Genomic DNA, 25,304 nt, shown 5'->3' with positions numbered 1-25,304 from the left:
ATTATAAATAAATATACGCTTTGATTAAAGAATAATTTAAAAAGTATAATTAAAATTACGTAATTAGATATAATATATATACACAAAAATATTTGAATGCATAAATTGCTTCTTATATTTTTTTAGTGTGAGACATGGAATCTCTTGCATTTTTCATTGAACACAACAAGCTTTAAAGTAAAATTCGTGTACGCAGCAATTTTTAGAAAATAATTGCGCAGACCCGCAATTTTATTGCTGCCTTTTCTTAAACGAGCATAGCTTTTTAAAGGAACATCTTTTTACTGTTGCAATAATGAATACGAACATAAATTCTCGTAGAAACGGAGGGCGTATCAAGCTTTCCAGTTTAATACTTAACGGCCTCGTAAAATATACCTCGTTTTAAATTCGAATAAATTCCTTCCATAACGCGAATGTAAGATAGCCTTAAAGACGTTGCTTTTCTATTAAACAAGATATTGATTTAAACTATTATCAATATCGAATATTTATATACATATTTTACATATACACATACACACACGCATATATATATATATATATATATATATATATATATACACGATTTAAAAGTTTAATAATATTTATTAAAAAACTAAAAAAGTTTTGTTGAAGCATGTGAATCTAATATTTTAAAAAATTATGATTAAATTTTCTGTAATAAAAAATAATCTATATATAATGAAGACAGATATAATAGAATTATTCAGCTGTATTTAGATTGCTTCTATAAACCTTCAGTTAGAGAAGTATCTTTTATTATAATACATAATTTTGATGTGAGAGGGAGAGAAGTCAATTTATATTCCGATTTTACATATTTTTCGAAACATTTGATTTAAAAGAAATATGAGAATAAAAATATTTAGATTCGTCAAGATAAGTCAAGAGAAATATTGAAGTTTAGCTGTAGAAATATTATATCTGTAATGGCGCTTTTCTGTCTATAAATGAAAGTTTAAATAAAAATAGGTAATTTTTATTTTTAAATCGATAATTGTTTTATTGATATCACATTCTTTATCAATATCATATCATATAATTTTCTTTATAACGATATTAAACTAATAAAATCACACATTGCATTTATTATTATGCGAATATTCTTCTAAATAACATTAAGCATTACAAACTAATTATTATAAAACACAGAAGGATATAATTTTAATATTTTTATTGTATAATAATAGGAAGAATTTATTGAAATAAAGATGAGAGAGGGAGATAATATACGATGTAGTAATGAAAGATACGATTACACGCATCAAATTATCACGTTTTAACGGCAGTCGATTCTTAACGCGAGATAAAATAATTAATAAAACTCGCGCGAGATATGACCGAATATACGCAGGTACGTAACTCAATAATACGAAATGCACCGTTCCTATTGCGATATATTCACCGCAAAAAAATGTCGACGTTCTGTATTTAACGGCATCCGACCTCGGGTTCGCGCGGTCTGTGCATCCGCGGCCGGGAATTATCATCCCGCGAACTGTAATATACCGCTCGAAAAACGCGTCATATTCATATATGATGTGTGCTATTGTTGCGTCAATCGCGGTGGCAGCGCATATCGGTAAACCGCCGCATTTTCTGCTTATTAATCGCAATATCGCGGCGTGCGCTCGCGATTAACTTTGCCTATGCATTCAGGGACGAATGCGATTGCACACTTTTCGGAATCTCAAGTTAATATAATTTTGAAACTTCAAATATATTCTTAAAGGCTATTTCTCTCGCGCTGTTCTACATGTTTCTGATATTTTATATGACTATCACAATAGTATAATTTTTCTTTCTATCAGTGATATCGAGATATCAGTAGTCTTTTCCATATGAATCATCGAAAATGAAAAACTTTTCGCGAATAAATAACGGGTAACAATATTTATCCTTTACTTCCAATTTGATTTTATTTCAGACGTAGTTTTATCTTGCGCGTTGCTAAGATATTGAATATATAATAATAAAATTTAGAAAGATGAGTTATACCATAAATGTGAAGATATCGATCGACAAGTTTTGCGATCCAAATTCTTCAACAAGAAAACAAATAGCCGGACAAGCGAAATCCGAGTTACATCTGTATATATACGAATCCGCCCCTGGGTGCATCCTTTTGTAGCCGCGATCGCGGTGATGCATCGCGCGCGCATATCGTGCCCGATATACACAAATATACATCGGGCGTATATACGATACGTATGTACGATACATAATCGCGAGTCGCATATATAAACGCGTGTGCGCGAGTGTAACGACGTCACCGAGCAGTATCTCTGTTACGCCTGGATTGCCGTGGACTGTGGCCGCGCTCACGCATCGCTTAACATAATCCCCCATCCGACCGGGGACTACATAGATTACGGAATGATACCTCCGAAGCGCTCTCTGTACAATTATATCGGCCCGAGATTATATGTATATGTATATTTCGAGGCGCGCGCGCGCTATATATGCACGATCGTCGCTTCGGGAGCTTCCCCGGGCGCATGCATTTCCGGAAGCGAATCGAGATAGAAACGGAACGGTCAAGGTGTATCCTTTTGATATGTCCAGAGATCGGTAATCCCTCTGAAACAAATTCCGGCGCGTCGGGTTACCGAAAACGGAGCTGTTATTCGCGCGCGAGAGAGAGAAAAAGATCGGAATGCACCCTCTGCAGTCATCATCCGTTTTTTTCAACCAGATCGATGGTCCATCTGTGTGCGAGAAAGAAAGAGAGAGAGAGAGAGAGAGAGACTCTTCGTATTGCTAATATTATTTTTCAAAGAAATGAGATAAGAATATAGACCACTCATATATTTAATAGTAAAAAAAACTTTTCACTCTGTGCATTATATCAAGTGTCAAAAAGGATTTTATCAAAATCAAAGTGTAGCTTCGCGATTCATTTCGCTTTTCTTAATTTGTAAGATGTACAATTCAACATTTTCATTTTCTGCGCAAACGCAAATTTTGTCGCGAGACTTCTTGGCCGTATATTAATACTTCGAATCAAAGTTTCTAATATCATTTTAAAACAAATCATATGATGCAAATATGAATGTAATTAATAATGTTTCTCGCTGCGCAGAAAATATGGTAATTTACAACTGCTTCTCAAACATAATTTTGTCGAACTGAAAAAGCTTATTATATATGTTTAATTAAAAGAAAAAGCATTTGTAATTAAAATGTATTAAATATTTAAAATTTTGACTGATTTTTTGTTTTTAGAGTTATTAATATAATGGTCGATAACTAGAATGGCAATTAGCATAAAACACTGGTAAAACGCTGAGGTTTTGATATGTATAATGGCACGTATAAAGCGTAATAAATGAGAAGAACGGGAGGTAATTAACCACCGCGCGGAGACTTCCGGCTAGAGAGAAATGTTGCTGCTCTCGATATATGCGCGCGCGTTCCTTTATGTATAAAGTAATTTAATTTCACGCTCGTGTATATTAATTCAGTTCTGATCTATTGTACTTGCGATAGAAATCGTGCGCTTCTGTAATTGTGTAAAACGATTCTCTTCCAGCAATAACTGAGCGAGACTATTTCGTTAACGAACGCACGCAATTATGGCACCCAGATGAGAATCATAATTTTCAGGTAATCAAAAGGAGTCGTATATAAAGCGTGAGTTGTAATCTCTCAGCTTTTCTTTGAATCTATAAACGGAAGAATGGTTATTCTATGCTATAACTTTAATCGAATCAGTTCTGCATGCTATTTAATGGTGGCAGTGGAAGGCAATGCAGGTATCGAGGTACGCAAAGTGGAAGAATTTTATGGAACGTTTAATTAGCGAATAATAATGTCCCGACGTGTACGTGATAATTAAAAATCGCCAGCAGTGTTTTAGCTCTGCGAAATATATATACATACATATAAAACTTTGAACAGGGGGTAGATTTAATGAATATTCGTAAATTTTCACGAGGCAATAATATATATCGTACACGATAGATCCGGACGTTCAAAGTTGATATAAATTTTATTGGACAATAATGTGTGTCCTGATCTGCGATAAATTTCATTTTGGTCCATAGTGAACTGACAACTTGCGCGTGATAAAATTTATACAAAAGCAATCATCCTATTTTCTTTTATATTATTATACGAAAAAATTTGTTCCTATAAAATGCATTACGTATGTATTACATATACATGTGATATATATCTACTCACGTGTATACAACGTCTCTGGCTCGATTTCAATTTTAACGAGACAGTTTATTTCATAATTCATTCACAATTTTTTATTGGAATTTTTATTGCTCTTCTTTGAAAAGTTTACAACTTATTCCGCGACATATTCTTATATTTTTCGCGAAAAAGTCTCGATGACTCTCGACGTCATCATCTCGCTTGCTATTTCAAAGAGTCATGACCCCTTCCTCGCTATTTTTTACGTGCCGTGGCATTAATCAAATTTCCCTCGCTCTCTGGAGAGATCTCTAGATATTTCCTCATTGTTGTGTTACTCTCAAGGCGTGTCTGTTTATACATCAAGAAAACGCATAATTCTTTTGTTGGAACTTTTTTTATGTTACGGAACAACGATCCTTGATTACAGACTTGCATCAAAGCAATATTTTCTCTAGTTAATTTTCATTAAAACAAATAATTTTTAATAATTTTCGTCGTATACATTTTGTGACACATGTACACAATATTATGTAGGTCATTTTGAAAAAATTATCTCGTAGAATTGCAAAAACTATCATGAAAAATTAGATACGATATGTAATGGAATTTATAATTCGGATTTATATATATATATATATATAATTTATTTATATATATATATATATAATATATATATATTATTTATTTATATATATATAATTTGTCCCGATAATTAATCCGAATATATTTTAGTTTAAAATCGTCTTGCATATATTCAAATATATTTGACATGCAGTGATATTAATATTTAGGATTTATTAATATCACGACTCATCCGCCACATATCAATCGCTCTCTCTAACTACCCGTTTAAATTTTGAACCTTTGAGAGACGCTGACCAAAGCGGAGCGCACGCTAATCAATCGATCTTGCGCGCGAGAAATTTCATAGAGAATTATTCGCGACGTCCATAACGAGAACGAAACCTATCGAGAGCACAGCCAGGAATTTCACCGTATTATCCTCTGCGCGAGGACCATTTAATAAGAATAAAATTGCGTAATACCTTGCTGTCGTCATGTGCATAAATCTCCCAATCCGATGATCGAACTATTCGGCGTGCAGTACATAAAGCGAAATCGGAGTCCATTCCGGGAACCGGAATATATCGGTGTCTGTCGATCGTAAACCAGTTATCCGTCCGCGAGCACGACTTCCTGTCCACTCGTATAACTCCGCACAATTCTGCCTATTCGTCGCGGAAAGCTCCGCAAAAAGCGTATTTCGTACAAAAGATACGCGACGATATATATATATTCTAAGAGGGACCGAGAAAATTTCTCTCGGATTCCCTCTCTCGTCGTGTCGTCCACACGATCCCCACCTTGAGTTGAACGGCGCGACGATACTTCTTTTTCCGCGACTGCCGTCTTAATTTGCCGTCTGGGGTACGTAGGGAGGCATGTAGGGCCCCGTGAGAATGTACTGCACCGCCACGACCATCAACTGCGGCGCACTCCATCTGATGATGTATGCGCTTCCTGAAACAGAAATGCATTTCGCGTGTTATTCTCGGCGCAAGTTATATGCACGAAGCTTCCACGCGGCCGAATTTATGTGTATACGGGGTATCTCCGATATCATTTACTTATGAAACGGTATTTTAAATTAATATAGTGATTATTTCCTAAGAGATTTCCTCGAGTCATCAATAGTCTTTCGATAAAACGTAAGTATGTGAAAATTTAGATGTTCTCTGGCGAGTTGAACTTTAAAGCTGCACACAATAGGAAAATTTGTGTAAATATTTAACACAAAAATGTTAAATTATTAAAACAACTGAAAAAAGATGTAAAAAAATAACACAGTGTACATACATTTATTTTTTATTTTACATAATAAATAAGTTCTGTTTTATTAGTGACAAGATTTATCTGTTAAAATTTACAGGAAAATATGTTGATTTTTTTATTTTATAATATAAGTGGGAATAATAAAATTAACATAGTTTTAGTTAATTTTTGCATTAAAACTATATTAATTTTACACAAAATTTATTTTAAATTACTTGAAATTTTACATTTATTTTGTATTAAACTATTAACACAGTATTTGTGTTTTTATTTAACAAATCCATATTATGTTAAATTACCACAAAAGTTTCTGTCGACTGTTTGGAACATGCGATATCTGTTAAATTTAACATAAAACAATTGTGTGTTTACACTTGAAGGATTTTGGTTCTATTAAAAAGAACCACTAGGAAATCCGAATAAAACACGGTAAGGCTATTTTGCGAGCATTCTGTATATATTGGATGATCCACCTGAGACTGCAATCATTCTTCTTCGCGTAGAGAGAGAAAGAGAAATGTGGGTGACTCGCTATGGAAATGTCATTTCGACCGTTTAACATTCTCGCTTCTACATTCATTTTCGCTCCATCCACTTTAAGTCAAGGAAACTCTCGCAAGCTTCTTCTGTCATTTTTCAAAACAGTATCTTCTTTATTGCAAATTTTCGTGCGACAGAAATGTTTCCGCTTTCCTCGCTTCGATTTAAATTTCTGATCGGAGACTTCCTCCCCGTTTTTCCTCCATTGAGAATCACCAATATTCCTTATTGATCGTTCCATTTTTGCTATCCGCATTTCAATATATGTATATAACGACATCTTCAGAAATCTATAATTCTATGACTAAAATATCGCAGACGTAGAAATTTTCGGAGCATACCGACATTGTTTGTCACACACACATTCCATATTAACTCCTGATCAGGAGTTAATATGCGGAATATTGAATATATAAATAACAATGATAAAATCTAAATTAACATCTATATTTTTGGATTGAATACTTGGATACTTTTCGTAATTATAAATTAATCCGACATAAAATTTATTTGCGAAAACCAGGTTTATAAAATTTTTATAAGGCTGTCAATCAAGATGATTCGAACATGTTGAGATTTATGCATGAAGTACGGATTAATCAATATATAAATTATAATAAATTATTCGTATTTATCAGAAGTGTCATTAGCTTGTCTCGCGTTGCGGACTCGATAAAAGTCTCGTATATATGTGTCATCTATTTTCATTTGAAAGCCGACCGAACCGAAATGTCATCTATGCAAACCGCGTACTTGGAAAATATGTTGGCCGTAGAATACATCGGTGTCACTACTCGTCGGTACAATTTGCATATCTACCTCTCTACATTCATTTACATACCGGATGCACGAAAAGACTGTTCCTCGCTATCGTAATATCATAACATTAACGCCCCCGTGTACGACGTTAACGCTATTCAGAAGCGTACATATATAACATTTTATCGCGGAATCAGTTTGGAAGTGCGCTGCAAAGTGTATTTTACACAGACAATACTTGCGAATCTTCCACGTTGATCTCCTCCCGGCGACTGCGATTAGAATGTAAAGCAAGGGGCGATCGCGGGATGATGCATTATTAAATTGGCAAATAATTTACATTGAAAACGCATTCGAGGAATCAATAGAGCATCGCTAATAGCTCTTAGTGCCGGAGGGAGTTTGCGATTAATCAGGTTAAGCAGCTCGATATGTGTCGATAATTAATCATACGTTATACACCCCGATTAGAAGCTTCTGCTTTTAATACGACAAATAGAACAGTTTGTACGCGTGAACGTATTTTTCGATGACTATTTAGATATTCAATTTTCGGATTGAATTCGAACCGTTCCGATTCGATTTGCGCGAGTAGAATAAATCAGCCATTGAAAAATCTCGTTTAAAAGTACACCCTATAAATATCCATCTTAAATCGCCGCCCGTATCTCGCTTAAACTCGTTATATTTCGTAAATTTGATTTATACCGCTTTTACAGAGAGTAAACCGCTCGCGCTTAATCTCTTTTGCCGCAGCGAGAATTCTGACCGTTTTTACACAAAGCTCGTTATCTCGGTAATTACCTACATACGTGGGGGAGAGGGTTAAACGGCGCGCTAGAAATTGGTCGCGCGAAACTTTAAATCCCAGTTTAGAAATTTCACGGTCTATATTTTCGCGCGATAGCTTTCTCGACCGGCGCCGTTCGTGAGAGAAAACTATATATGCATATATCTCCTCCGCGGCTCCTCTTCGCTGTACGAACGAGAAGTGACGAGAAGCGAGGAGTTGAAGGCTTCTGGATAAGCGGGAGAGAGCCGGGAGTTTCTAACGGAACTTTTCGTCCCAAAATCCCCCGGGTGTGTCTCGAGTGCCATCCATGATCGTGGCCCCAGCCAAGCGAAACTACAGCCGAGAGATCTCTTTGGTTTTTCGATAGACATGCGCCATCGGGATGCACCGATGCGTTCGTCGGGATATTGCGCACCGCCATCCGGGATTATCCGAAATGCCTTTCGAGTTCCAGACGTAACTCGCGCGCGATTAATCGTCAAAAATCGACTAGAATCTCTTTCGTTTTCGACTTTCAAGTTGTGACGCGCGCGTATATAATTATATAAATAAATTCTACGAGAAAAAGTTACATCCGAATCGATCTTTAATTCAATCACAATCTTTGACATTTTTTCTTTTCTTTTCAAAAATAAAGTTGTGCTAAATTATACAGAGATACGCGTATATTACAGGAAATAAAAGATCATAATATTATATTAAAAAAAAAAACATACATTTAAATATGATTCATAAAGTTAGACAATTTATCATATGTTAACGTGACAATTTCAGCTTTGGAGAATCGCTTCAAGTCGAATAAAATTTTACGACAAGAAGAAATCGTAGGATATATACGCGAGAATACATATATATGTTATATATATCATATCACATAAATAAAATAGCAAGTGATGCGCAAAATGTATCTTACACAATATCTGTATCAGCTGTTTGTACAATATCGACAAAAGTATTCCCCGCAAATAATGTTTACACATTTATCCGCACGCGGGAGAGAGTATCGCATTTGCTATCATATATGCATCGTTCCCATTGTTACCGTACCAAGTCAATAATGTAGTCGGGTGGTTCTTGAAAGCAACCTGCGCCACGTGGACAATCTCAAATTGATCCCGGAAAAAAGGATGAAAGAGAGACGTTTCTCCCGGGACGTTTCCATAAGATTTTATTTACGTTGCTGCCTGATTAATTGTCGATCCGGCGCCTCTCACGCATTCACGTTCGCGCGCGCACCAACCACTATATTTTCCCCTACGAATCGTATGGAAGTGCATGTACGGGAAATATATATCGGTCGTTGCAACCACCCCGTAGATGCACCGAGGAGAGTGGGATACCGCCTACAGGCTTCCATCGTGGACACAGCGCGGTATAACAGATTACTCCCTATCACGTCCAATATGTCAAGCCGCGCCGGACGACGAGGAGTCAAGCATTATATTGCAAAATAAAATGGTTCGCGTGCGACGATCCTGATGCACACACACACACACACACATATATATATATATATACAACAACGGCCGCGGCTTCGTCTCCGATCGTCTGGTCCGGCGTGAAATATCGTCGGCCGGAGAACATGATGCACGTATTATTGGCACTTTTGTCGAAGAATTATGTATTTTTCATATTGCCGCGCATATTTGCCGTGGAATGCAAAATATCCGGATACGCGAATTCACGCTCTGTCTCTCTCTCTTGAGTTTTGCTCGACTAACGGAGGCGAATAATCTCGAGAATGCGACTAAATCGAAAAGCACGCACCGGTGAATTTTAATGCACCGCGATATTGACAGGTGTCGCACGGCAAGCAAAGGGATGGAATATCTTAAGCGATATGTGCGATTTCGATTATGCAAGGATATATGAGTGATTCTTCATTGTTTCTCGGGAATATTGTTCGGCTATACATTCACAAGTAAACTTTCAGTTTCTATTTGCAAATATGAGATGTCAAAATATTTGTGACATTAATTATTCTGCTATATATCGTTTGAATTTTATTACTGAATATATTAGAACGTAAATAACATATCTAAAAATTCACTTGCCAATTACGGTTGTGTTAAGAATAATTAATATTCACAAATATCTCTCTATATATATATGCATATGTGATTATTTTATTATTACGTTTCCTGTTGTTGCACAAAGACGGAATCTTTAGCGATAGGTTTTATGGAAATATTTTTGGCGTAGATATCTCTAACTTTGCGTTAGACTTTCATAACGTCCTCGCGTTATCAATCCACTTTTCTCGACGCCTTTTCTGTTAGACCATCTGCTTTAAGAGACGTGCCAGAGTTGATATAATGTTCGACGGGCGCGGAAATGAGGTCGAAGGGAATAAGGAGGTTATTGAGTTAGCGGTGTATATCGCGCTAGGAAGAACTCTCTTGGTGAAGTGCCGTGATAGTCTCGGCACGTGGAATTTGAGACAGTTAAAGTTGTCGTGGCCCATCTTTACAACGGCCCGTACGCCACACATTTCAGTGTTTTTTTACATAAAAAAGCCGTGAAACAAACCAATTTTTACTAAATTTTACTAAATGTTTAAAAAAGATTCTTGAAAGCTAATAATGCTGCAAATGTTTATTAACATATACGTTTAATGTTTATGAACTGTGAAAAACAAATATTGCATTTATTTGTTCATTCGTCGCTTTAAAGGTCATATTGTAATTTGTGCATTCGCATTACACAAAAAGGAGTACATAAATGGAAGTAAGCGAGTAAACAATAAGCCGCGAGCGACAAAAGCGGTGAATTTGTGATGATGATAATAAAATTTTTCGAACAATCGGGCGAGGCATTAATTTTCAATTTAATCGTACGCCATTAAATTAATGATACTCGACGACAGCGAAACTGGCCGCAAAAGAGGTTGCTTTGGGATTTTCGCAGAGAACGACTCTCTGCGAAAACTCGATCCCGAGAATTCGCTAAACAAGAACGAAGTGAATTCATCCACGTCGCAGATTAAGCCGAGATATCTACGGATGCAATCCGGGTGACGTTTTAACGGTTGCTCGAAAGATCAAGATATATTCGGCTCGTTTCTTCGTCTTTTTTCTCTCCTTCTCGCATCCCCCAAGGTGTCTTTAGTCTTTTCTCCGACGTGGCGCGTACCTCCTTACGTATCAACTGTGCATTCATTTATCAACCCGAGAACCTTGTCGTCCCAGTTCCGTCCATATCGGCGAGAATGTGTATGTGTATACAGGGTGTCACTTGAAGACCGTTCACTAAATGCATAGCGTTATTCCTCACCAAACAATAAGACAAAAAGTCCTGAACGATTTCTTTCTATCATACATAATAAAGGAATAATTATAATAATTGATTAAAGTACGGCTAAAAAAAACGCCGAATTTTAGCCTGGTGCACGTTAGGAACCGCGTTTCTGACAGTATGCATGAACACAAATTACTAGGCGAACCGTAATTTATACAATAATTACTCTTTAATAAAGTGTTATAGAAAAACAATTGTTCAGTACTTTTCAACTTATTTTTTTGGCAAGAAATAACTTGGTGGACGGTCTTTAAGTGACACCCTGTATACAGCAAGGGTTCTTAAAGACGGCATTTGTATGTGAGTCGGACTCGTGCACGGAGGTTAAGACCATTTGCGTCTTGGGAAATCGGGGTGAAGATACTCGACAGTTCCCTTGACTGACCCTCTTACAACGAGAGCAAATTACCAGAAACTAGAGCGGCGTTTTTTTTTGACACGTTGACATGTACGTATAATATATGGTATACGAGAATTATGAAAACTACTGTCAGATAATATATATACTATAAATGAAATACATCTCCAATTATATAAATATTAAATATTACAAATTTTGAAATGATAATCGTACGCCGTATTAACAGAATGGAAAGTGTAACGACGAAATATCGTGGGAATTGTAAAATGCAAAGGCATGTTGTTAATCCATTTAATAATCGATAATCATATTTCAAACATATTGATATTCGATCTTCTTTTTGTTTATTTGTAAAATGCTTGTGAAAAGTCCCGTGTGTGCTATCTATACAATGTTTCGATACGTTGAATGTCTGTATTTAACTTGTGAATATATTTTACGCATGCAGATAAAATCCAATAATATCGACACGCCAATATGGCGCAAACAATACAATTAGGTTGTATACCCGAGCTTCGCTGACACATAGAAAAATATCGCTGGAAAAAACGCGCGATCGAGTTTTTTACATATAGGTGTCTTATCATTAGTAACGAACGAGTTTAATTTTTTCGACATTTCGAATACATTAACGCAAACGACGCGTATACATATATTCCACGTGACACGATGATCGTCAGCGGACACGGCGCGGTTGTACTTTAACAAGTTGCATTCGTGATAATTTGTAATGAGGAAGACTAATAATACCTCTTGGTCTCACGCGTTGGCCACATTTACGTTGGCGTTCATTCATCACACGGAACGCGGCTGTATAGGTGATTAAGTGTGGCATTTGTACAGCATAAACGGCCCACATTATGATTAGAAAGAACAAATGTCCTCAACTTGTTTAATAACTCAACTGCATGTACTTGAATAAACTTGGTGGACTGTTTTGCATTGTCCAAATAATTGCGTGCAGTAGATCAGAGTTAAACTGTAAATATTCTACATATATTTTAACATATTTATAAATCTCTCCTTTCCTCCCGAATAATGCATTTGATATATAGTTTATATTACGAAAACAATATTTCTACGTTGGCGACCAATAATAATTATGTTATCACTAGCACGCACTAGTTTCCGAAAATAATGTATTTTTCGCACAAATATATTGTATAAACACAGGTTTACTTAAATTTAATAGTTTTCCCGTTTCTAAATTTTATAAAAAATATATTCATTCTAAGAATATATTTGTGTCTATGAAGAAATAAAGTGTATATCGCGAACATATACGTGCATAAAGAAACACGCCGGACTGCACTTGTGCATTCAGACGCGTGTCAAGAACGATGGCAGACGACATCGTCGTGCTCGCGAGGCGAATTGAAGCGAACCGGAAAATTTCACGGCGGTGTTTTTTCGCGTCCTTGATCGCCACTTTGATGCCAGGGAAAAAAAGAAGATCCCGCAACGGAAAAGCATTTTTCCGCCTTGTTGAGGGCAAACATGAGGGAGAGATAGAATACGGCAGAAGGGAAAGAAAATGTAGGGACTAGGTGTATATATACATATATATATATATATATATATATATATATGTAACGCAACAAGAAAGAGGATAAATCGTCGTCGCATGCACGTTTCGACGCTCGCTTCACGCTGCGATTATTCGCAAAGTGCACTTAGCTCGAAATGAACGAACGGACATGGAACGAGCAGGCTTGTACATACATACTTTTGTACCACTCGACTGTCTTCTACAAAGACTAAACAATCGACGTACTATTCTCGTGTATAAAATACCACGTATAATGCATACGTAACGTATGTATGTAAGCTAAAAATTATTTTTTTTTCTCCCTTCTTTCACATATTCAAGTCACTATTTAGATACACAATTAGGAGAGAAAAGGCTTTCCGCAAAATTCTGAAAATGTTTAGGCCCTTAAAAAATTCGACAGACATATTTTTATTTTAATTGTTATCGAGAAAAACGATGCTAATAGAATAAAATCAGCAATCCGTCTGATCGTATCACATTGTCATCTACTTAACTTGTTCTATATTTTAGTGTATCGAGGATATAAAAAATAATAGGAAACTATAATGTTTATAGTGAGAAGAAAATTGAGCGATATGTAAAAAGATCGGATTTTTAAAGACGATATATTCTAATGGCGATTTTATTCATTGCGAACATAATTTTCCTATTCGTTTTTTCCATTCAAATATACAAATAGTAATTCTTCAGACTACTTGTACCGAGACGCACGATAAAGATGTTAACGCTTCGTCTTTTACGTTAGCTCGATGCCTGCTTACAAACTTGCGACGGTATGTAATAAAATTTGCCTTCTCGTTTCTTCGAGCAGACACGACTCGGCTCGTTTGCCGTTACGCTCTCGTTGCCGTACCGCGTAATTCTTGTTTGATGCGGAAACGCGATCCTTCAGCCAAGGCTTGAAATCGCTCGGTTGCGCTGTACATTGCATATGCGCTGCGCAAATATGCAAGCGCATTATGACCGTTGATACTAGCGACGGTATCAATCCTCTCCCTCCTCTCTCTCCCTTTCACTCCCTCTCTCTAATTCCGCGCTTCCTATCCTCTTGTACATACCCTCGTACACTCCGTGAATGCCGCTTTAATTAGTTATGAAATTCCACCCACGAGTAATGTAAGAGAAAAGTTATGCGATAATCATGAAACGAATAGTTTAATTAAACTGCCTTAAGATCTCATTGATCTTAATCTTAAGACGTTTAGTATATCATCGAATAAATCTCATTGTAATAAATATAAATATTCTAATAAGTATTAAATATTGATTTTATAAAAATTCTTAATGAAATGCGTACATAACTTTTATCGATTATTAACTTGTCGGACTCTATTTCGTTGTTATTCCTTATGTCAGTAGTATAATGACACGATATAGTCAGACATATAGGAAATTGGTTTATATATTGGTATTAAAGTAACTATTATGTTTCTTGATAATAATTACACAAATTTAATATATTTCGATTGTTTATGATCAGAAAAAAATAACTTTTAATTAATTTTTTAAACAATTTATTTATCAAAAAACGATTAAAACAATTAAATTAACTTGAATTATATTTATAACAATGATAATTGTCTCATGAATAAACAAACAAATTTTGTATTTTCTAACGGTTCAACGTAATAAATTTTATAATTAATTTCTATTTCATTATTCCTTGCAGTAGTATAGTGACACGATATAGTCAGACAGATAAAAAATTGGTTTATATATTGGTATTAAAGTAACTATTATGTTTCTTGATAATAATTACACAAATTTAATATATTTCGATTGTTTATGATCAGAAAAAAATAACTTTTAATTAATTTTTTAAACAATTTATTTATCAAAAAATGATTAAAACAATTAAATTAACTTGAATTATATTTATAACAATGATAATTGTCTCATGAATAAACAAACAAATTTTGTATTTTCTAACGGTTCAACGTAATCAATTTTATAATTAATTTCTATTTCATTATTCCTTGCAGTAGTATAGTGACACGATATAGTCAGACAGATAAGAAATTGGTTTATATATTGGTATTAAAGTAACTATTATGTTTCTTGATAATAATTACACAAATTTAATATATTTCGATTCTTTATGATCAGAAAAAAATTACTTTTAATTAATTTTTAAAACAATTTATTTATCAAAAAACGATTAAAACAATTAAATTAACTTGAATTATATTTATAACAATGATGATCGTCTCATGAATAAACAAACAAATTTTGTATTTTCTAATGGTTCAACGTAATCAATTTTATAATTAATTTCTATTTCATTATTCCTTGCAGTAGTATAGTGACACGATATAGTCAGACAGATAAGAAATTGGTTTATATATTGGTATTAAAGTAACTATTATGTTTCTTGATATTAATTACACAAACTTAATATATTTCGATTGTTTATGATCAGAAAAAAATAACTTTTAATTAATTTTTAAAACAATTTATTTATCAAAAAACGATTAAAACAATTAAATTAACTTGAATTATATTTATAACAATGATAATTGTCTCATGAATAAACAAACAAATTTTGTATTTTCTAACGGTTCAACGTAATCAATTTTATAATTAATTTCTATTTCATTATTCCTTGCAGTAGTATAGTGACACGATATAGTCAGACAGATAAGAAATTGGTTTATATATTGGTATTAAAGTAACTATTATGTTTCTTGATAATAATTACACAAATTTAATATATTTCGATTGTTTATGATCAGAAAAAAATAACTTTTAATTAATTTTTAAAACAATTTATTTATCAAAAAACGATAAAACAATTAAATTAACTTGAATTATATTTATAAGAATGATGATCGTCTCATGAATAAACAAACAAATTTTGTATTTTCTAATGGTTCAACGTAATCAATTTTATAATTAATTTCTATTTCATTATTCCTTGCAGTAGTATAGTGACACGATATAGTCAGACAGATAAAAAATTGGTTTATATATTGGTATTAAAGTAACTATTATGTTTCTTGATAATAATTACACAAATTTAATATATTTCGATTGTTTATGATCAGAAAAAAATAACTTTTAATTAATTTTTTAAACAATTTATTTATTAAAAAACGATTAAAACAATTAAATTAACTTGAATTATATTTATAACAATGGTGATCGTCTCATGAATAAACAAACAAATTTTGTATTTTTTAATGGTTTAACGTAATCAATTTTATAATTAATTTCTATTTCATTATTCCTTGCAGTAGTATAGTGACACGATATAGGCAGACAGATAAGAAATTGGTTTATATATTGGTATTAAAGTAACTATTATGTTTCTTGATAATAATTACACAAATTTAATATATTTCGATTGTTTATGATCAGAAAAAAATAACTTTTAATTAATTTTTAAAACAATTTATTTATCAAAAAAAACGATTAAAACAATTAAATTAACTTGAATTATATTTATAACAATGATGATCGTCTCATAAATAAACAAACAAATTTTGTATTTTCTAATGGTTCAACGTAATCAATTTTATAATTAATTTCTATTTCATTATTCCTTGCAGTAGTATAGTGATACGATATGGTCAGACAGATATAGGAAATTCGCTTACATATCGGTATCACAGTACAGCTATCACGTTTCTTGATAACAATTACATAAATTTTACTTATTTCGATTGTTTATGTCCGCGAAAAAATGTGTAAAACAACGATTTATAAAAATAATTGAAACAATTATTACATCTCTCATATTTGTGACAATGCAATGATAATAATCGTCTCATAAATAAACGAGAGTTTTGCATTTTCTAATGACTATAATCAACTGTAATTAATCAATTGTTATTGTAATTATTTCTGCAATTATTAACGATAATGCAGAAAAGTAAGGAATATATAGTAGATACGGCTCGCGTAGTCCGAAATCTCCTTCGATTAATCGCAATACCATGTACGTCCATGTGCTTCAATAGCACGCTGATGCAAACGGATAGACGTGATCTTAATACGTCCGGAGCAGCTTTGTTAGGCGAATAGATTTGTTATTGTAACAGAAGCTTCGCAGCTCTTAACTGCGCGTTTGTAATGCTCATCCGTATTCGGCTGCTTCAATGATCGCACGAGATGAACATCTGCATCTTTGATGCAGACTGCGCTATTGCTGCACCGATCATCGCACGCTCGTATTCGACGATGTCGCCGGCAAGCTGAAGGGTAATGTAGCGTGATCTTTTACCCGTTCTCGCGAGAGTTATTGTAATTAACTTTGCACGTGCACGCCCGTACTTGGCATCTTTTATCCGCGTAGCATTAACGGCCATCTCAAGTATATCTCTCCCTATGAGCGTTTCGTCAAAATAGCGGACATAAAGATTTAAGAACCCGTACGACGAAATGCCACCATTCGGAAAGTGGCTCGGAAATATTCAGTACGTAGGAGACGGAGATTTTAAAAATTCACACACAATATGCATATTTTACGGGATATATGCAACATTAAATGGATGTATCCCACGCTTTCGAAAAATTCTCTTCAATACTTAAGTATCGCCAAATAAATCCGACATGCATTTTCGATATCTCGAAAAAAGATATATATATATATATATATATATATATATATATATATAGTGTAACGGGTGTCTAGCGATCAGGGAAATCTGAAAAACCGGGCATCGTCAGGGAATTTTATAAATCTGGAATTGTCAGAGAAAAAATCAGGAAATTTTACTATTTATCTGGAGTTTTTCACATTATTCTACATTTGTCTCAATAATTTGAAATTTTTTATTAAAGAAATATAAACTTTTCCTTAACTCCTAGCACGCTAATTTTCTGTGTTGTTAAAAATCGATTCATCTACAGCGTGTTCGTTAATTTATATTTTCATCGTCGTGTTATTTTATTTCAATATGATAGAGACAAAACTAAAACACTTGATATGATATAAATAAAAAAATGATTATTTAAATAATTTATTGTATAATGACATGTTTGTTTCGATTATCGTACATAATGCAGATTGTATAATTGATTTAAATTTTTGTTTCTTTAACTCCCGAACCTTTTCATTGTTAACAAAAATATCTCAAGAATTTCATAATTTAACATTTAATCGATTTATCATATGGATATATGCAAATTATATATTTGGAAAAAGTAGTACTAAAAAGTCAGGGCAAAAATTAATTTCTGGTCTTGGAAAATCTGAAAAAGTCAGGGAACTTTTTTCATTGAGTTTGCTAGACACCCTGTATAACTTATCATATTAAATATATAATTTTTTTCCTCATCTCGCTTATATTTCTTTCGCGATTTTATTTTGCAAATTGAAGAAAATCTGACGTGTAAAATCGTTACGCGCTGCTGGTGCTTCCTTTGTAACTTCTCTGATGATACGCCCATCAATTAACATTGCATCCGAGCGACTGGAAACTTGGCGGCGTATCGCGGAAAAGCCGGTGCCGCAAGAGTCACGTAACGGCCGAGGGGTTCCTCGGCTCTATCATAAACAGGACTGTCTCGAGAACTTTCCGCGCCCGGGGACCGTCTTCGTAAGTAAGTACATTAGCATAGTATTCGCTACCTTGCAATTTACTGCATTAAACGCACGCTGGAGAGGGGACAGGATGCGCGACAACGCCGAGATATTTATACCACTCGCGACTAAAGATGTAAATCCTCATATTTTCGAGATCAGTGATCTTGCGCGAGTAATATCCGGACTTTGCACTTTATTAAACCAACGTGTTAAATATGTAACGATAAACATGATCCCTCTATTTATATATAAATTGCATACATTAAATGTCTAATCTATCTATCCTTCATTATATTCGCTTCGTTCAAGTGGAAGCGTAATTTATTTTTAATCTCAATAATATGATATGATTAATAACAATAAAATTATTGAAGATGACATACAGATTTGAGGATTTTTAATATTATATGATATTATGTGACATAATTGTAAAGTATTAAAAATATATATAATATTACGTAAGAAAGGAAATGACAGATATAAATAAAATGATTTAATAAAAAGATTCTTCTATTTTAAAATATATTGAAATATATATATTTTAAAAATAATTAATCGTAATTATATAAATTGTTGGTTTTGATGCATAAAATTGCTTCACTTTCCAAAATTATTTACGTAATAACAGTAATCACATAATAATATACAATCAAATATGGATTTATATTATTAAGTGCGGCAATATAATATCGGGATGATTGGTCAAAGCGCTATTTGTGTTATACGCAATTAAGATATTATTTATAATTAGTAGTCATTAGTGCGGTTAGCAATAAGTTCAATTTAATACGAAACTTGAATTTGCAACTCTTTTACATCTCTTTGAATCGGCTGCATTATAACGTATAAAGTGCAGTTTTTAAACATCGCATTGAGACAATTGCATTATTTAATTTATTGATCTCTGAACACTATTGATCACTTTTTGATATAAGTTAATGAAAGACGGAAGAAATGATATCGATTTATATTAGATTAATGCTAATATAAATGATCGAACATTCTTACACCGAATATAATTCGCTCAATATCCATCCTTTATTCCTTCCCCCTTCTTCCTCCTGCTATCTATAATTATCTATTTGAGTTGCAAGATATTACCGGGAAAAATTACATTTTCCGATCAGGAATGATTTTGCATTAACAGGATTGAAATGTTAATATTTCATGAAAGGCGATCGCGACCCTGTAATTCTACATAATTGAGAATCCAACACCATATCTATATTACAGATCAGTTCGTGCTCGTGTGTGATGTACAATATATGTATTAATAATTCATCGGCAAAAAATCGGACCGCGCACCTCAATCAATGAAAAGCATCGAGCAATTTCCAAATTTTCCCGTATCTTTTTCTTTACATTCTTTATAAATGCATTCGTGAATCCTGAAACGTCAGACATTTTCTCATGATATATTATATTTCCGCAAATCACGCGCATTATTAGTTAACTAAGTAAAACAAGTATTTAAAATAAGTATATTTAAGGGCAAGGAATGTCGATTTGCGAACGGTAGGATTTACGTATAAGTTCTGCATTTAAGCATGTTTGAGCAGCGAATTTTGCAATTAAGTTTTTATCATTTGTATAATGAATTTGCGTTATCATTTATGTTAATATTCAACCTCTCCGCGTTTTGTTAATGTATATGACATTGAAAAGAATCCGAGATGTGGATTGAAACGTGTGTCTAGTTATATCATTTTATTTTTATTTTTGGTTTCGATCTGGATGTTAAAGTCGAAATTTGTTTTTAAATAATTATATAGCATTACTGATGTAACTCACGAATTTAATTTATTTAAGCTCCTTTAGCCCAACAATAAATACTTGTTTTAAATTTTAAGGAGCCACTTTTTACATTTTGATTTGTAAGAGAAAGGCTTTAATATAAAACTCTTGAATAATATATTACAATATTAATACTGGAAAAAAGGGGGATAGAAGCAGAGGTAGAAAATATTTCATACACTGTATAATTTTTAAATTATATATATGCAGATTTTTTGCAATCTTCTTTCAAAAAATTATCTGTATATAGCAACGTGGTTTTTGCTATTTGGGATTATCTCTGGTGCTTAATATTGTACGCACAAATACTGCTCAAAAAAGTAATTACAGTGCTTTTGTCATATCGTAAATCGAGCTGGTGCAATGAATATTAAATTCCTTTTACGATCAAATATAAAAAGTGCATCCAGTGTGCACAATTTACACAAAGGATTTTAGTACGTGTCTCTTATAATCGCAAATATATCGCAAAAATAGCGTCCACAGCCTCTCATATATGTACATTTTGAACATATACATATTGATATATAACGTTTTTGAATTTCCCGATTATATTCTGCAGTTTCGTAAAACTATGTCGATCACTATGAGCGCAAAAAAAAAAAAAGATATACATATATTGTGCCGATATTTGATTAGATAACAGTCAAGCGAATGATATTTCGCGATTCTCAACGTAAAGAAGCATGAATCCCCAAAGTTGAACAAATTTGACGAGATCAGATATTTTTATTTCGGATTCGAAAATGTACGTCATTGAAAATGTACGATAAGAAATATGTCTGAACACGAAAATAAGATATCCAGAACGTGCGGTACGTGAAGTGAAAGCACAAGGATCAGTGAAATATGAAGCGTATGACGAGAATGATACTAGTAGAATCCTAGGATAGAATAGAATTACTAGTTGAAAATCCCTAATCTTAATTTCAGTAAGAACTTTTTGGGAGACTCGAGCTTTTTTTGACATTTAAATAACTAATATATAGTTATTGCTATTAAATATGGAATTTTAAAATATGAATATTTTAAATATAAATTAATAGCAATTTTTTTCTGCTGTAAAATTTAAAATTTATTCCCCGCGATATTGGTCTACGTCATTCCTCGCTTTATGAGCTTTCCCATTTCAGCCAGCTTGCTGCAAACGTAATGCAAAAATCGAGGCCGGCGATATTATTGGCGGTGGGCATTTCTTTGACGAGAACGGTCGAGAAAGAGTATACGGTAACCCCATACGATTTTCTACTACATTTACCTTTTCTCGATCTCGTCCTCTTCCGGAAAGCCCATTGATTTTCTTCCGCGCGCTTTTCCCTCATATATTGACGTATTCGTAGAACAACCAGAAACGTTTCACGAGAAAATTGCACGCGAAGCACGACAGTCAAAATATCCAAAGAGCTCGACTGTGACAGTATGAGGAAGGAGACGAGGGAAGAAAGGGAAGAGCAACGAGGGAGAAAGACCAAGAAAGATGGAAGGGGATGATGAAGTCGTCGTTTATGCTTTATATCCTATGCATGAAAATTTCGGATCCCGAGAGTCGCTGTTATTGCGCGACGGGCGAAAGAAGGAAGGAAGGAAGGAAGGATTCTCCTCCTTCTCTGGCGTGCGCGAGCTTACATTCTTTATGGATACAGATAGCACCGAAACTCCCGGAAACCGCGGTTATACCCGCGGTATGCGGCTTACATCGTGTTAAGCTCGCCCGAGCAGGGTGCGAGAAAAGATTGGGGAAAGGTAACGCGCTCGGAGTATGCAAAGTGTAGATGCGAAGGGAATAAAAAAGGATGGGGGTTTTTCTTTCTCCCTCTACTCGCTACACACCTTCTCTACCCCTTGAGAGCGCGGACGAAGATATATGTCTCGCAGATGGTTGCTCTTGGCGACACTCGCCGTATTGTGTGATTTGCGTACGAATCCGAACTTGAGGTATCGTCGAACACAGGATGCAGAGGATGCTTTTATCATGCGGCAGAAAAATGGGGCTCGATTACCTCGAGAATAATGTAAATTGACGTGATAAATCTTGCACTTTTCTCTACGCGAAGATACGAAAGATATATTGCGACCGTTTTATGCGATCCAGTTACAAAGACGATCTAAATACGTATAAGTATAGGAAAATAATATAGTATTATAATATACTAACAAGATAATATACTTATAGAATATTGTGGGGGATATATGTATATAACTTTCCCTATACGAAATTTTCCCCTCGTGAATTTGGCACGCGATATTTTATTACCGCGAAAAACTTTCGGGAGAGTTTCCGGATGCTATACATAAATTTAAGCATTATAGATAAGAATTTAATCAATTTCTCGTATACTTTCAAAAATATATATATATAGTTTGTAAAATTATCTTTTTTTCCAACGGTGATCCGTTTATCAAGTTGTGGAAAACAAAAGTAAAATTAGTACTCTTAATATATTTCGATGGAAATGCATTTATTAATGTATAATATATAATAGAAATATGAGTGACGGCTGGAAATCCGTGCATTTCTCATTCAAAAGAGAGAATATTAATATACGCATGACGGTGTAATTTATTACCTAGCAAACGCGACGCAAATATCCCTATTGTTTTCACTGTTTAACGAACAAATCACTAAAATTTAGTTGGGATTTTAATTAAAATCGAGACGTATCGCGTTTATTATTTTTTATCGTAATACATTCCCAATAAACAGCTGTGTGTTCGTCGCAAGCAAAAAGTAGACGCGCATATAAATGGCTGCGAGAGAAAAAGAATTTAAATAACAATTACTTCCGGATCACTTAGTTTACACGCGTAACTTTTTTTTCACCATATTTCTCAAATTTAACGAATTTCGTGCAAATAGAAGGGAATCCCTTCCCCGAACGATGCTCAAAACACTATTGCATTATGTAACATTCGATGGTCCATATTTTTACATCCCATCCAATAGCTTCGTTTACGATGCATATATGCGATGCGTGGTGCATACACGCGCTCATTCATGATAACGCCGCGCGAGATGGGCGTCCTATTTGAAAGCATTCAAAAGATTTGGCGCCACGCCGGATATTACGTGCCGACTCGACGCGGATTACGCTTTTCGTATATTTTCAGTCATCAATCCGCGAAACGACGTGTAATCTCGCTCGTCGGCCGAGGTACGGAAGCAGACCGGCGATAAAGCAGACGGATTTTAATTTTAAAGCACACGCGGGGGCCGTACTATATATCCAGATCAGCGTGAAAAGCGAATAGAGTGCCGCGTGGAACATTAATTCCAAGAATGAATATGCCGCGTCCCGATCGCGGTAACAACAAACCGTGTACGAGATTAATCTTTGAGGAGAAAAATTGGATCTCTCGGAGGCGGAAAATTAAAAAGATCGAACGGACGCGTCTCTCATCGTTAAGAATATACAGGGTGTCCGGTAACTAACGGACCAATGATTAAGGGTGGATTCTCTGGCCAATTTGGAGACGATTTTTCCTTAGCAAAAATGTTGAGAAGTCAATAATTTTCAAGTTATAAGCGATTGAAAAAAATGGGTCTTTTGAAAACTAAACGTTTTGGAGTTAAAAGTCTAACATAATTACATTCTTCAGTTAATTTCAGGTAGAGTTTACTATAATAAAATTTTAATTTGAGGCTTAATTATAAAGATACATAATGACAAATATTGGAAAGTTGTAAAAAATGATGACCTTTTTCGACATTTTCGCTGAGGAAAAATCGTTCCCAAATTGACCAAAGAATCCATTTGTAATCGTTGGTCCGTTAGTTACCGGACACCCTGTATATACGTATACTATATGTATATGTCATGTATACTTTTACCCCCGTGTCTCAGACCCATTCTTCAGGCGATTCGGAGACGATTGAAAATAAAAGCTTTTTTATCTACTAAGCCTTGTGAAACTAAATTATTAACACGATGTTTTCTAAATCGACCAACAGGGCCAAAGCACGAGAAATTAATTATTCGGAACTGTATCTCTTGGTTTGAGATCACAAAGTTCCATATATAAATTAATCTCGAAACTTACATATGGAGAAATAGGCGCGAAAAATATAGGTACGAAAAGTCGCTGGATGGAACTTTGTGATCTCAAACCAAGAGATACAGTTCCGAATAATTAATTTTTCGTGCTTTGGCTCTGTTGGCCGATTTAGAAAACGTCATATTTATATTCTTTGTATTGAGAGCCGATAAAAATATTTATTTCTAAATTATTAACAAAACTAGATTTTTTAAGTTAATTTCAGGTAAAGTTTATGTTAATATAATTTTCATTTAAGGCTTAGTTATACAAAAATACATGATTTCAAAAATTGGGAACATTAAAAGAACTTTCCTCGACATTTTCGCTGAGAAAAAATCGTCTCCAAATAACAATCTCAGAAATCTCCGATAAACGTATGGTACAGTAAGGTTGGGACATTCTGCATATGTATATGTAAGTCGCGTTACAAAAACTCATCCGTAACATTCATGACTTAATAACGTTTCACGCGAGACGTTGCATGTGCTGCATCGTTTTTCGACGAATTACGTTAGTACTGTGCCTAATTACATCTCGCGACACATGGTTCCTCACGTGCCGACACGAAAGGAAGTCCGTATATATACGTTGGACAAATGACAAAAATAAAAAAGCTTTGAGGGCTGGAGAACAAGAGAGAGAGAGAGAGAGAGAGAGAAGAGAT

At 34.2% G+C, this 25,304-nt stretch overlaps 1 protein-coding gene and 1 long non-coding RNA gene across 8 annotated transcripts in view; one reads left to right on the top strand and one right to left on the bottom strand.

Moving 5' to 3' along the window:
- LOC114929307 (uncharacterized) overlaps positions 1–25,304 on the top strand; it is a 245,511-nt gene that overhangs the window by 63,097 nt on the left and 157,110 nt on the right. The window lies entirely within an intron of this gene.
- The window catches only part of LOC114929304 (lachesin), a 234,769-nt gene continuing 210,505 nt past the window's right edge, over positions 1,041–25,304 (bottom strand). For 5 of the 6 annotated variants that reach the window (XM_029300796.2, XM_029300799.2, XM_029300797.2 and 2 more), the window contains one exon: positions 1,042–5,670. In XM_029300796.2, coding sequence (XP_029156629.1) covers positions 5,561–5,670 — 110 coding nt within the window. In that variant the 3' untranslated portion in view covers positions 1,042–5,560. Of the gene's footprint in view, positions 5,671–25,304 lie in introns of all 6 variants that reach the window. The other variant, XM_029300800.2, reaches the window with a different exon arrangement.

This window comes from Nylanderia fulva, unplaced genomic scaffold (genome assembly GCF_048542155.1).
Source record: "Nylanderia fulva isolate GAGA-0341 unplaced genomic scaffold, ASM4854215v1 Scaffold14, whole genome shotgun sequence".
Taxonomy (NCBI): domain Eukaryota; kingdom Metazoa; phylum Arthropoda; class Insecta; order Hymenoptera; family Formicidae; genus Nylanderia; species Nylanderia fulva.
Note: the sequence above shows the minus strand (reverse complement) of the source record. Positions and strands in the feature narration are given on the sequence as shown.